The sequence below is a fragment of the Strix aluco genome, chromosome 3 (genome assembly GCF_031877795.1).
Source record: "Strix aluco isolate bStrAlu1 chromosome 3, bStrAlu1.hap1, whole genome shotgun sequence".
NCBI classification, from domain to species: domain Eukaryota; kingdom Metazoa; phylum Chordata; class Aves; order Strigiformes; family Strigidae; genus Strix; species Strix aluco.
Window position 1 is genome coordinate 10681749 of NC_133933.1, and position 15102 is coordinate 10696850.

At 39.4% G+C, this 15102-nt stretch overlaps 1 protein-coding gene across 7 annotated transcripts in view; it reads right to left on the minus strand.

Annotated features, from left to right (window-relative positions):
• EHBP1 (EH domain binding protein 1) overlaps positions 1-15102 on the minus strand; it is a 227345-nt gene that overhangs the window by 135076 nt on the left and 77167 nt on the right. For all 7 annotated transcript variants that reach the window (XM_074817315.1, XM_074817312.1, XM_074817311.1 and 4 more), the window contains exons 6-7: positions 5932-6113; positions 1033-1172 (exon numbers count right to left, since the gene is read on the minus strand). In XM_074817315.1, coding sequence (XP_074673416.1) covers positions 1033-1172; positions 5932-6113 — 322 coding nt within the window. The remainder of the gene's footprint in view (positions 1-1032; positions 1173-5931; positions 6114-15102) is intronic.

Genomic DNA, 15102 nt, shown 5'->3' on the forward strand with positions numbered 1-15102 from the left:
GATTTGGTCAGGGTACAAAACATTTAATTGAATATGTAAAGCATGGAGAAAACATATTTGCATCCTTTCACAACACTAAATATAACTAAGTAATAACTGCTTCAGGCTGAAGCTTTTGATTGCAACGAAAGCTTGAAAAGAAGCAATGAAAGTAATGTTTCCTAACACCAAACCAACGTTCCTCTGGATTTTCAAGAGCAGATTTGTCAATTCACTTCTCTGCTTGCAATCCTCTTCACCACCTTAGAGAAGATCCCTTTATATCAACAGACATTTTTGAAGAGTACAGGCAGGCTTGAAGGCTGGCATCAGAAGTTAATTTGTCTTTTCCTGATTCTTTTACACTAAGAGTTCCTACAAAACTCATCTGGAGCAGTACTACATAACAACCTCTACCAACAATTTAACATCATCACATCCTGATCTGACTTGCATCGTTTAGTTCAGCTATCCTGGACACACTAAGCATTTTCATCAGCAATTCAAATGTGGTTATACACTCTCAAACAACCTTACTATCAAATTCCGTTAAAGTCCTTTAACAGCCTCCTGATTTCATTTCCAGGAGACACCCCCAACCAAAAGGCAGAAGTATGCTGCCTGGAATTACCATGTTATCAAGCAGAACCTCAGCACCTACGCATGGCACAACTCATTTCACAGTTATTCTCAAAAACTGTCTTCGTTATTTCACTTCAGCTCATCCTCTTGTCTTCTTGCTCACTGACACTCTCCCTCCATCTTTTTACTCCTCTGTTCACATTGGTTCTTTGCTTCCCTAAAATGCCACCTACTTAGTGCATTCTCTCCTAAAAACAGGAGACACACACACACACAGATCAGTGCTGTTAAATTCACAAATATTAAACTTTATTAAGTTATGGTTGGGTCCATATCAAACTATCCTAAATTTTGTTTTGGTTGGGATTTTTAAAAAGTTAAATACAAATACAGCATAAGGATAAAATCCACGGAACACAGCTGGCAATTAGCAAAGGAACTATATCTTACCAACCCTGTGGCAAAACCAACCTGTAATTTTTGCAGCCTTTTCCTCTTGATTCACTCTGTTTTCTTCATCTTCTTCATTGTCTTCCTCAAAATCATCTAGATTTCCAATATCAGCTTGTTTCATACTCATCAAACTAGCCAGGCTTTGCATGTCTTCATCCCTAAATAACAAATTTCAAACCAGGCATTAAAATGCAGCCTGTTAATACCACATCTGATACTACCACATTATTAGAAATCCTTTAAATATTTTTATGCTTTCTTTTCTTCAGGGAGGTCTCTGATCTCAGATCTGATCTTGAATATAGTGAAAGAACAAAATGAATACACTCATGTGTATTAATTTCTGAAGGGAAAGTTTTCTATTAAGAAAATTCTAAAGGGTAAAAACAGTGCTGCCTTGCATTAAGAATCAATTTAATGACTGCTTTTTAAAAGTTTAAACCAGCCCAGAAATGCTAGTAAACACTTATCTGGTTGTCTCTGGTTAAAGTGAAAATGCTTGGTCAGACCTACTGTCTATATGCTGCACGTGACACCTATCACTACATTCATTCAGCTCTTACAGAAATTAAAATCCCTTTTCTAAATATCTGAATTCATTAACAAGACAGAAAAATGACATATCAGTGGTCAATTTCAATTCTTATTTGACTGTACTGCATATATATATCTTTCACATAACTGTACCTTTCACATTGAATACATGTTTGATGACAAGATAACAGCAGGCAAAGATTCAGAGAAATGGATGTTCTACGTTTGCTTCATAAAAACCCCAAGATTTCTGAAGTCCATGATGTCATTTTTGAAGAAACAGCAGTCTTACCTCTTCTCTTTTAAAACCATTTCAATAGTTTTATTGGGATTAATCAAATTTTTTTTGGCTCCTTACAGTAAGACAGACTGGGGCTTGCCTGGCTAGGGAGCACCTCTGCTGAAAACAGTCTGGGTACCTTGGTGGAGAGCAAGCTCAAGGAGAGCCAGCATCATGCCCTGGCAGCCAAAGGAGGCAAAAGCATCCTGAGATGCATTAAAACAGGACCACAAGCAGTAGACTGAGGGAAGTCAGTCATGACCCCCATTTACTTGGAGTTGTTGGACTGCATCTAGGGTACTTCATCCAGTCTTGGTTCTCACAGTATGCGTAAAGGTGTTGATAAACTGGAGCAGGCTCAGCAGAGGGCCACTGAAATGGTTGGGGACTGGAGCACTTGCCAGAGAGGCTGAGGGAAATAGACTTGCTGAGCCTGGAGAAGAGATGGCTTCAGGAGGACCTAGCAGCAGCCTGCCAACATTGCTGAGAAGACAATGGTGCCAGGTGGGAGAACGAAAGGCAGTGGACACAGCCTGAAACCAAAGAGGTTCTGATCTAATGTGAGAAAAAAGTTGGAACAGTCATCAACAAGTGGTGGGATGGGTTGCCCAGAGAGGCTGTACAGTCTCCATTCTTGGGGGTTTTCAAGGCCCAGTTGGATAAAGCCCAGAGCAAACTGGCTGACTCATTTAAGCAGTAAGCTGGACTAGATACCTCTACAAGTCCCTTCCAACCTGAATTATTCTATCTTCTTTGAAGCTGATCATGATAAAACCAGATGCACAGATTTTGTGCCTAACAATCACTGCCAAGAAAACTATACAAATTATTTTAAAGGTACCACTTAGAGGAATAAAAGTGACTTACTAATCATGCCTCAAATCTGCACAGAAACACAGAGACACTTAAAACATGGGATTAAAGTTAGTAATTTAACATGTTGTTAAAATCAGAAACTCTTTGGGGCAATCATTTCCTACTGTGTGAGTTCAAAGTAATCAGCACTATGGAACCCGCAGTTACATAGGACAACTAAGCACTTCTATAGAAAGTAGTAATAAGAAAAAATATAAAATAAGTAACTATCAGGAAGTCACAAAGACCTTTCCATTCATGCAGAATCCTCAAGGTTTCATGTTCCTGTTTTCATAACCAATAGGTTAAATCAACTCTTTAAGCACAGGGGAAAAAATGTAACCACCATGATGGACAGGCTCTTTTATGCACTAAGACAAAAAGCTGGGAGCAGTTAGCACAAGATCTTGTATATCACATGCTCACGTATAATTTAGAAATTAAAAGGTCTCCAAAGTACAACTTCTTTTTACTGTCCTTTCTGTATTCATACTTTATAATATTTTTTCTGTGTTTTAGAAATAAGATGATTTTTGGTACTGCACAGCAACAGGTTGCAGTATTTTCTTTATAAAATGCATAAAATAAAAGTGAATCTCACTGTATGGAACTACAACAGTCTATAAGAGATATAAGGAAGCCCTAGCCTAGCTTTTCTTGCATGTCGATGTCTCTGACACCTGAATTCTCTCTTTTATTTTGACTAGTAAGACAGTTTCTATTTACACATACTGAAAACCAATGCTTTCACAAACAGCAGTTTATTTTTTTTCAGGTCCCCGGTTGAGGGTGATATTAAAGCCCTGTTGTTAACTTACAGTCTACCTGACTTACAGTCTTCAGCCCGAAACCTATCAATTTCAACGGGAAGAGGGTGTATGTGACCCTAAATGGATTGGCTTTTACAAATTATGGCCTCAAAATCCACAAGGAGTCTAGTATAGCTATTTACTGTATAGTTCATGGATGCTGGTTGTTTCAAAAGAGTTAAAAGGTTATCAGATACTGACTTCCTCATTCCCGTTTTCAGCTGCAATACCATGGTAAACCACAGCTAAATACTTCAAAGTATCATTCTTATATGACGTCAAAATGTAGTTCACAACAGGTTAAGCAAAGAAGGGAAACACTAATAGTAATTAATAATAATTAATCACAGAATCATCTAGGTTGGAAAGGACCTTGAAGATCATCTAGTCCAACTGTTAACCTAGCACTGACAGTTCCCAACTACACCAGATCCCTAAGCACTATGTCGACCCGACTCTTAAACACCCTCAGGGATGGGGACTCCACCACCTCCCTGGGCAGCCCATTCCAATGCCTCACAACCCCTTCTGGAAAGAAATACTTCCTAATATCCAGTCTAAACCTTCCCTGGCGCAACTTGAGGCCATTCCCTCTTGTCCTGTCGCTCATTACTTGGTTCAAGAGACTCATCCCCAGCTCTCTGCAACCTCCTTTCAGGTAGTTGTAGAGGACGATGAGGTCTCCCCTCAGCCTCCTCTTCCCCAGACTAAACCCCCCCAGTTCCCTCTGCCGCTCCCCATCAGACCTGTGCTCCAGACCCTGCACCAGCTTCATTGCCCTTCTCTGGACACGCTCGAGTCATTCCATGTACTTTTTGTAGTGAGGGGCCCAAAACTGAACCCAGTCATCGAGGTGCGGCCTCACCAGTGCCGAGTACAGGGGTAAGATCACTTCCCTGTCCCTGCTGGCCATGCTATTGCTGATACAAGCCAGGATGCCATTGGCCTTCTTGGCCACCTGGGCACACTGCTGGCTCATGTTCAGCCGGCTGTCAATCAACACCCCCAGGTCCCTCTCTGACTGGCAGCTCTCCAGCCACCCCTCCCCAAGCCTGTAGCACTGCTGGGGGTTGTTGTGGCCCAAGTGCAGCACCCGGCATTTGGCCTTATTGAAACTCCTACAGTTGGCCTTAGCCCATCGCTCCAGCCTGTCCAGGTCTCTCTGCAGAGCCTCCCTACCCTCGAGCAGATCAACACTCCCACCCAACTGAGTGTCATCTGCAAACTTACTGAGGGTGCACTCGATCCCCTCGTCTAGATCATCAATAAAGATGTTAAACAGGAGTGGTCCCAAAACTGAGCCCTGGGGGACACCACTCGTGACCGGCTGCCAACTGGATTTAACTCCATTCACCACAACTCTTTGGGCCCGGCCATCCAGCCAGTTTTTTACCCAGCAAAGCGTGTGATCAGCCAAGCCTCAGGCAGCCAGTTTCGCCAGGAGAATGCTGTGGGAAACTGTGTCAAAATGCATCTGTGGCTTTCACAGCATGCAGAGGAAAAGTCTTTCTGTGTCAAAATGTATGCCTTAAAACATGGCAGTCTGGAAACCTGTTCACACAACAGTTTTGGGGCACTTGCATTGCAGTGGGCAATGTCTACAAGTACATTCAGAATACTGAAAGCTAGAAGTAAACAGCCTTTTTGGAAGGAAAAAAAAATTAAAGAGGTAAAAGAACCGCTAGAGTAGTAGTTTCCCCATCTACCTATTTTTGTTCTGCCATTCTCACATTCCCATATTTTAGAGTCAGAAAGGAAAAGCAAAACAGGATGGGTGACAAACAATCCATCCTTCAGCCACATGGAGTTGTCAACATCTGACATCATGAATCTGAAAAAGTGCATGAGAGGTTATAGGATTTGCAAAAATAATCTGTATCCTCTGCCCTCCAAAGGCTGTTGAAATAAGGGAGAGAACTGAGTGAGTAGGGAGAGTGTTAATCAGTGCCCAACTGAATTCTTTTCACACAAAGTTCTTGTGTTTAGCCCAAAAATCTTAATTCTGAGTCCACCCTCTCTCACCTTACAACTGGCTTTGTCCTTCTTTTATTCTTTGTGAAATATAACTAGGTGAAATAGAAATAAGTTTTCTTTCCCACATTTCCCTTGCAGTCTAAGGGAATGTTGGACAAACATGCACATGGACACAAACGTACACTCCTGCTGATTTCAGAACTGTAGATATTTTTAAGCTGTTGTTATTTAAAATGTCTGTAACAGTAGAGGACAAGCCATTTGCCTCTGAAGAACATAAGACTAAAATCAAAGTAGGAAACGACTTTTACTCAGCTAAGAAACTAAGTATGGCAGGAATTATAGCTATGCTGAAGGATACTCTCAAATTTGTTCATTCTGTACAGAAAGAGCTCTTTATCCAAAGAATTCTTTGAAAAGCAACACAAAGCACGCTATCTGGTTAAAAAAGACCCAACAACTTACGTGGCTTTTCCTTCCCTCAGGAAAATACAAGATAAAGAGAACTGTAGTGTGGCAGACACCACTTTCTTAGACAAAGGCTTGAATTTTAACTTGACATCTGTCTGTGTAGGCATGGGGCTTGCATATTGCTTCATGTTGATGTTGCTGGTGGCAAGCGCTTTTCTGCGTCCAGAAGGAGATTCCTGAAAGCAAAGGAAAAACAAAACTAACATAAAAGGTGCTGTTACACTAAAACCTGCGTGTGCATAAAACAAAACATACACTTATTAAATCTGCATCATTCTTTTTTCAAGTACCCAAGAAGCAGGGATTGCTATAGTCCTTTCTTGAGGCAGAAACCCATTTCTAAACTAGGTCAGCCACTAATGGTGGCTCTTTGAACACCTGCATAGTGCAGTGGAGAAACAAAGGTTATTCACTGTGATTAGCGGTCTTCCACATGAGATCCTAGGTCTTTAATGGCTTGAGCTTGTAGTAGCATCCACAGCACACATCCATTTAAGCAAGTGGGAATATATCTCCCTTCCTTCTGATCGCAAACTGGACTAGTTTTGGCTAAACTTGGATAGTCCTGGACTTCCAACCTATGGAAGACATGTGTTTCAATTATGCATATGTTTCTTTACATAATGGTATGAGGCCATCAAGTTAATATTTTGAACTGCTATCTGTGTTCAATGTTCAAATATAACGCCTGAATATTTTTCAAAGCAATGGTACTTCTCACTAGTGTTGTACATGTACTATCAAGAGTGACAGGTTTCTGAAATTAAGGTTGACAATGCCTCCAAAAATACTGATAAAATTTTTGCAAGGAAAAAAAAAAAAGCTAGAAAAGAGAAAGATAAAAGCCTAAGTCGTATTTCAAAAGGCGAAATTGTATTTCAAGATAAAGGTGTTGCTCACAGTTTAACAATTCAGACAAATTAATCTAAAATGCATCTAAGAACCTACTCTCTTGTTCCATCTAGTATCAGGATCAGCAGAAAAGGAATGATTATATGTAATAAAGCTCAAGTAACAAAAATAAAACAAAAAAGCCCTGCTGTTAACTCTTTTGAAAAATGTTCTCACAATAAGACTACATTTTACTGTGGTTGACAATTTGTGTTGAATAAAGAATACTAATTCAATCAAAACATTCAAGCATCCTTTGTCAAAATACTTGACATTTCCGCCCAGTAGAATAAGTCAGAATGTAATATGTCATCCCCAAAGAATACCTTGTTTAAAAAACTAGCCTTATCTGTCAGATTATGCACAGCAATATTATACAGAACTATTAGTGCATGTAGATACCTTATGAATGAATTTCAAAAATGCATCAAACACTTGAGAAGGATTTAGGCCCTCTCAGAAGAAATACTTAAGAATATGCAAATACTCTCAACTGAATCAAGTTGAACAGATGCAACTATCACAAACAATATGAGTGCTCTTTCCTCGGCCGCGACTATCAATCAAAGAGCGAGATTAAGGTCCAAGGTTCTGACAATGTGTAAAATGGAAAGTACGATCAGGGAGTTTCAATTATTACACAGATATGAACAACAATAATCTGTTATTGTACCATACCTTTAGAATAACTAAACATTACAACTCATTATGCCAAATGCAAGATTTACTGTGGCGCCTGTTCAGAAAGCAACGCGAAAGAGACGGCGCTTCTTTTTTGCATGTTCTCCAGGTAAATGTACATAAGCAGTTTGCATCTTATCAGCAACTTGTTTCATAAAGCTAAATGATCAATATTCATACTATGGTATAAACATGGTGGACAAGGCGAATAGAAAGAAATTTTGCTTAAACCTCTTCCAGTTATTTAAGTATCTTTAGAGAAAATTGGCATATATAATGTGATGTGCAAGTATTCATGCAACTGGCATTATTTCCTTGTGTGGCTACCAATGTCTTCTGAGGGCTGGCTCATGTGTTACAGACACCCTATGCTACAACAGCAGGCAGCTGTGTGCCAGTACAAAGGGGAGAAGCCAGCCGTGTGCAAGAAGATTCTCTTAGCACTAAATATCCTGAGGTGCTGTGAAGACATACTTGACAATCAAGTTCAGTCTTCCTCAGAAATTAATGAATTTCATAATCTTTTTGTGGGCCAAAGACAGAAATTGACTTTTCAGGTTCCAATTGCCTATAAAAATCCAAATCTGTAATTTTATCATATTAAAAAAACCCCAAACATTCCCCTCCACACACACCCCCCCCCCCCCCCCCAAATAGACAGTCCCTGATCTTTCAAGTTTTATTTTCCTTAACATGCGAGTTTAAGTACATCCTCCTATTCTCCCAGAAAACTAAGCGTGTTGGAAGTGTTGCAATATTTTCTCCTTTTAAGCTTTATAGGCTTGGCCTTACATGGTTTTAGATAAATCAGTAGAAAGGGGGAAACTTCTTTTTTGCCCCCAAAAAGGATATTCTCAAGGTGCTTAGATCCATGACCAATTTCACAGTGGATTATGTTTTCTACTCTGACATGTAACCAACTTTTAAATAATTGTCTTTAAATGTCAGAACCTGCTAATAACTACTTCTTACAAAGGTTGTATCATTTTCTTCAAAAAAACCTTACATGCTTCATATAATACAATCTGAGTTACCCCAGAACCACAGAGAAATTTTCTTGCAGAAGAATAAATAATTCTTAAATCAGCAGAGACAAAATAATCGAAGAGAAATACCTATGAGTGGAGTATACGGGAACAGCTCAGGAATAGGCTGGAACAAGTTATTTCAAACAGAAGCACACTTTGGTAAAATACTAAATAACATCCATTTAATAGCAAAAGTCTGATCTGGTGTTACTTGTGTCTCATATGAGCACGTGGAGTTCTGTGGAAGGTAAAGCAGGAGTCCCAATGCAAATATTTTAATTGCTGAACTTTTCTGATTTTGACTATATAATCAAAGTTCAAAACACAAAAGGCTCAGTTATGCCTCCAGGTATTTTACATACATGTGATTGCCAGAGTTGCCACATTACATTTTGTGGAAGGGTGAATGGAAAAGTCAGTGTTGAAGTCACAAGAGGAAAATGATCCATGTGATAATAGGTGACAAAATACAACTCTTAACTATCATGATGGAGTTCATTCTGTAACAAAATGGTAATTTGGAAGCTCTTCACTTTAAGAAAGGCAATGCATTATGGAAATAAAATCAACTATGATATTTGAATATCACAGAAAGATAGAAGATAACCCACAATACTGGTAAAATACAAGTACCTCAAGGTTATCTTTCAGGTTAAACATACTACTGTGTTTGAGAATCGGCACTGTTTGGTTCATAATATGATGCGTGGAATACTGGTTAACAATCTTTTTTTATTGTTTCATGTTTGTTACTGTATAGTTCTAGCAAGGGAAGCAGCATACCAGAAAAAAGGAATTCTTTTAGAAATCACCAATAAATTATTAAAAAATAACTAGTCGGTATGTTAGCAGAAACTACTCAAGCCTATCTTCTTGCATAACAGAATAATGGCTGTACTGGGTTGACCAAAGGCTCTGAAAAAACTGTATATTATTTATGAAGTATATTGTTTACAAACTGATCATTATACTTTACTTAAAGAAGAGTTAAAACCACACATAAACATATAACTTCTCCAGAATACTGTCCTGTGCTGGGGAATTTCTGCTTTTGTATTCTACACTTTTATGACTAAGGAGAGCAAGTCTCCTCCTACTTATCCCCTTAGTCCCTGAAATGCTGTCAGTGTACACCATATTTTGGGTGAAATAACCCTATCTGTCCATGATGGCAAGCTGTATCAGCTTGTTCACAGCCGGGGAAGCAGCGGAATGTGGCGTGTGGCTGGCTCTGCACTACCCGACTGGGTGGTCGGTATTTGTGTAACTGATACTTGATCTTGGTTGATACTGGTACTTTAAGTTGATACTTGGTTGGTCCTGGTACTTTAGGAAACCTAGCAAAATATTCCAAATCTGGAGTAGGGAAAAGAGCTCAAAGCTAGCAAAACAAAAATTAGTATAGAAAATAGGAAGACCTCCTAATATCCTGGAGTACTTTGACTTCTGAATTCAGACAAAGAAATATGTAGAGCAAGCAATACTACGTAAATCAATAGAAATTGCATTCCTTTTCAGTACAGAATATTAGTAATAACGATTTCAGGTAGTTTTAAACTTCTAAGCACACTGTACAGACTTTAAAAACATTGTCACCTCAGATACCACCACTGGTGCCGTTACTGATGTGGCTGTTTCTTACCAGCTTCTGGCCTTTAATGTGGCATCAGTACACATGGTTTAGGAGTTGGCATGGATATGTGAATGCAACATGCAAGTCAACTGGAACCTACTCCAAAGAGACAAAATCAAGTCAATCAGAAGCCACATAGCTGCAAGGAGGGCAGGGCCAGGCTGGGACAAGCTCTCACTGCGTGGGACCACCTTGCACTCAGCTCTGCTAAAGCCAGAAGACATACGTACACAGACATATACTGCAAACAGGGATTTAAATAGCTATGGACAGGTTTTCAAGGAGCCGACCCCAACACTATCCCTCTACAGCATTTTAAGTTACTTCCACAAGACCTCAAGCTACCATCATATCACAAATTTTGGGGTAGAGAAGGGAAAATTAACACTGGCTAAATGGCAGTCAGTTCAAATGAAGCCAATGAAGCTGCATTTAATGTCACAGCTACAGGACCAGACTCACTTAGCACACTGATTTCTGTCTTTTCAATAATGCAACAATGCATCATTCTCTTCCACAACATTCATGTTTCTGAGCAATGTCACACATCCCAAAAGTTACTATACAGTAAGTGCCACCCTTACATATAGATGTGCCTAGCATAAAGGATCCACATAGCCTGATTGCCTTCTACAAGGAGAATAATGCGAAGCAATGCTATGAATCACTAGCCTTTTCCAGGAATCATCCCCATCTTTCCCTACTAAAGCGGACCTTTCAATAGTCCTGTTTACTATTGAACAATTATACTCTGACAAAGGAACTAAAACCAGATAATCTGTGCCACAGATGCAAAACAAAAAAAAACCAATTTTACTCAAAAGATGATGATCACAGATGACAGACAGTCACATCACACTATTAAACAGTGCCCAACTCTCTTCCAGATGAAGCAAATCAAAAGATTAACACCTTCATATGAAAGGATCTAAACTCAGACTCTTAATTTAAAGGAGACCCAAATAATGCAATAATGCAAATTTTATGCAGCCTTCTTTCCTTAAAAATGTATTTGTAATGACCTCGTGTCCTGTAATTACCAACTGCCTGGTAAGTCATCTTCAAGGTTAATGTAAGAAGTGCAAATAAGTAAGAAACAGCTTTGTATTTTCTGTTAAACTGGCTTCACGCTTCTAGAGTTACACAGAATCAAAATATTGGCCATTTTTTTTTTCCACGGAGTATATTGCTCTGAGTTACTTGGGCTGGGGAAAGAGTCCCTCCACAGAAAATTGCAGAATGTATTTTACCTCTTCACACCTGAACTCAGCTTGCCTATGCAGACCTTTGACCGCTGCTGCACTGCAGTCCTCAATGCCTGAGACTCAAGTGCTCTCCTTTCGATACACACATATTGAGAAAACACAGTAAAATATTTCCATTCAGCAGAAGCTAGATCAAAAATTACTGTACTTTTAATTATTTAGATACTAAATGGTCCCTCTTTAATAGAAATATATTAAGTAATGCATAAGCACTGTACAAACATTATCCAAAAAAGACCTAAATGAGGAAGACAAGTTTCCTAATTGGATGTTATTATTTTGTCAAAAGGAACAATGAGTTTTTACTATCTTTCTCCCAAAAAAGGAAGACATTTAGCGTAATATTTTTAGAGGCTGCTATATTTGTTTTATAAAAGCAAATGCCAAAAAGCCTGCAAAGATAGGTGGATTTTTAAAAGGAGCATTCTGCTGCACACTTGGGCATAAAATAATCAGACAAAACAATTTTTCTAGCTGTAAAAACCCATTGAGAGGAACAAGTTTTGAGGATTTCGCTTTCCTTTTGCTTCAGAATTAAATGGAGGACGTTTTGAAGGAAAACTGTCCTCTGGCACAAACCCACCGCCCCTACAGCCACCACACACCGCAGGAGAGGAAATCAGAAAGTTCTCCCTCGCCCGACACTGGATGCCAGCCCCGCCGGCTGAGTTGCAAGCGCCATCTTGCTTAGATGAAAAGATCACTGCTTCACTGGCAGAGCAAAATGGATCACTACAGAATTTAATTTGTGAGAGTATACAGCAATTAAATGCTAAAATAGACAAGCTACAGGGAGCTCTCTCAACTGGAGAGAGTAAATTAGAAACTATGTCAGTTAAAATAATTTAGACAGTCGGATGGGAGATTTGGAGGACCGAATGCAGGCAGCACAATCTGTGCTGAAAACCTGTTTAAAAGCAAATAATGGTTCAAGGTATCCAGAACATTATTAAGAATTATGATGCATTTGAATGGAGAATTTAATGTTTAAAAAATTCTGCACATAGCAGAAAAGTCTGAGCCCTAGACATGAGGGCTGGGACGGAAACAAAAAAATACATAAATGTTGAAACAGCTACACTTGATTATATAAATATATATTTGCGATGCTCACAAAGTGACCCTTGTCCTGGTCAGAACCAGAGCTCTTTGTCAAATTATTTATCACATTGGTAGTATCTTAGATTTAGGCTAAAAGGCTACTTCAAAAACACCAACATGATGTTTATTATAGCACATCTAGATTCATGAATCATTATATTGGAAGCACAACACACCATTTCTTACTTAGCACTGGTAGAGACAATACTTTCAGGAAGCAAAGAGAAAATACAATATGTTACTACAGCTATTGTCTCCTTATGGTCTGCTTTTAGGACAGCCCCATGAGATTTCACTAGCACCTTGAGAGACTGAGGTATGTAGCGAAAGGTTTTTCTGACTAAAATCATACCTGTGGGTGTGCTCAAGAAACCTGCTGTGGGTAACAACAAACCATTCATCTTCACAGACTAATCCTTTGCATTCACGGACTCTGGAAATCTCCAAAGATTAACATCAGATAGGAAGTTTAGAAAGAGAAATGATACCTAACAAATTGAGGTAATTCACCTACACCATGCAAACCACCAAGAATATTTGGAGATCCTGTTTGCTAACAAAAATACTAATACAAAAATACTATTAAGCTTCTTAATTACTGGACAGATGGCAAAAAATGTGCATGACCAAATTTTAGTCAAGCCATTTATTAATAGACCATGTGTATGAGACAGGTATTCCCTTCTTAAGTGGGCTTGATGCTTATGAAAGGCGACCGAGAAAAGTTTACAGGTAAGATGGACAATTTTAGTAAGTAGCAGAGAACTACTGAACCCTGAAATACTCAACCTTGTAGAGGATGTGGATGCTTTATGTGCCCATTTTAAAAGTCTTCGTTGCTTTCTCCTTTGGACTGTTTAAATAGAACAGAAACACTTCATGAACACTCTCCCACAGAAGTAAGTAATGAGATTGATAACTGATGTTGAGAAGCATTTGCTCTAGTATTTGTAACTTCTTCCCTCCTCGTTCTTTCAGATCACTTCCTCTAGAGACGCTGTGCAAGCTTCTCTTTTTTGATTAATGACAGGTTTAAATTTAATGTTAGATGCCTTCAATCACCTGCTAAACTCTGTCTGTCCTTATGCTCTATGCAAACATTACCGTAGCTTTGTACAGTACATGAATTTTTGCTTGTGTTTGCAGAGATACAGCTTGTGTTGTACCGCTCAGGAGCCCTGGAATACCTGACTATCCTGTATCGCTTAGCAGCAACAAAAATCACATCCTTTCCTGCAGTGCCTAGATCCTAATGTGCTGAGCTCACTAACACTGTAATATTGCCTGGTATTCTGCTTCCCTTTCGCAGCCATTCGCTCTCTCCTGTTGGGATCACTGCAGCGTAGGGACTGTCTGTTCCTTTCCTGGCCCCAAATGGTACAGCAGCCGGTTACGTGACCATCTCCCAGGGGCCTGCTAAGGTACATGGTGAAACTATGTGCAAGTCTGTGTGTATTACTACATAAATCATTAGTAAGCAAACACCACTGAGATGAAATAATTTTTAAATAGCCAAGACTATAAGTGTAAGTCCTACTGTAACTTCCGTACAGAATTTTAATTTTGCCATGGATGCGGGACGAGCTCACAGAAGCTTGGCCGAAGTTGGCATAGAAACTTGTTATTACCAACTGGCTGTTTAAATCCTCAAACCTTTGCTCTCAAAGGAGCAGATTTAAAGAAGTCTGGGCTTGAGCTGCTGCTGATACATGTCAGGTGAGGCTGACTAGCAGGAAAGGCACTGCACATAGAGCTGGCAGCTTGGCAGAAAATAACAGTCCTTCATTTTCTGCGAGCTGTGTGCCACTGAGCTGGATCCTTCACAGTGTGCTGTCTGCCTCTGAAAGCAACTCTTGTGACCCGCTGAAGCTGGGGCACTTCCAAACAGCATTCCCCTGGTTTGGGTTTATTTTTCTCCCTGCTTTTGAAGGGTTCATAGTATTTCTGTAGGGTTAGCTTTGAAACAAAGTAGAAATACAGATAATTTATCTAATGCTAGAAGGGGAGAAAGAGCAGATGATAAAGCTGGTTCCTAAATTTTAGCTGAAACTGGAGCAAGAAACACTTATTATGTGAGACCTTCTTTCAGGGAGAGGAGAGGGGCATGGACTTGATACCCATGACTTTATTTACTGCTCAGCAACTCATAACTGCACATTTTTCCATGTATCAACTAAAGGGACTCAACAGGTTGTTTTCTGTGTTTTGGGGTTTTTTTAAATAATAAGCAATACCTGTTATAAAATCTAGATTTAAGCTCACCTACTAGCCTGGCACTTGAGCTCTATTTTGCCTGGCAGGAAGTCTCCATTTTTATGATTCATTCTACTGCTCACCTGCTCTATGCAGAGGTGTCCCATGAATGGTGCTGCTGAACCTTCAAATATTTACACGAGAGAGATGTCCAGTTAGTGTTCCCTGACAGAAAACAGTCTTTAGTGGAAAAATAAATGTTTTTTAAAAAGACAGTAAACTAGTCACCCATTTCTTTTGGTTTCAGATGTGAAAAGCCCTTCTGTTGTTTAACTGCTTCTTTTTACTTTCCATTCTAGGCTTGAAATTTCCT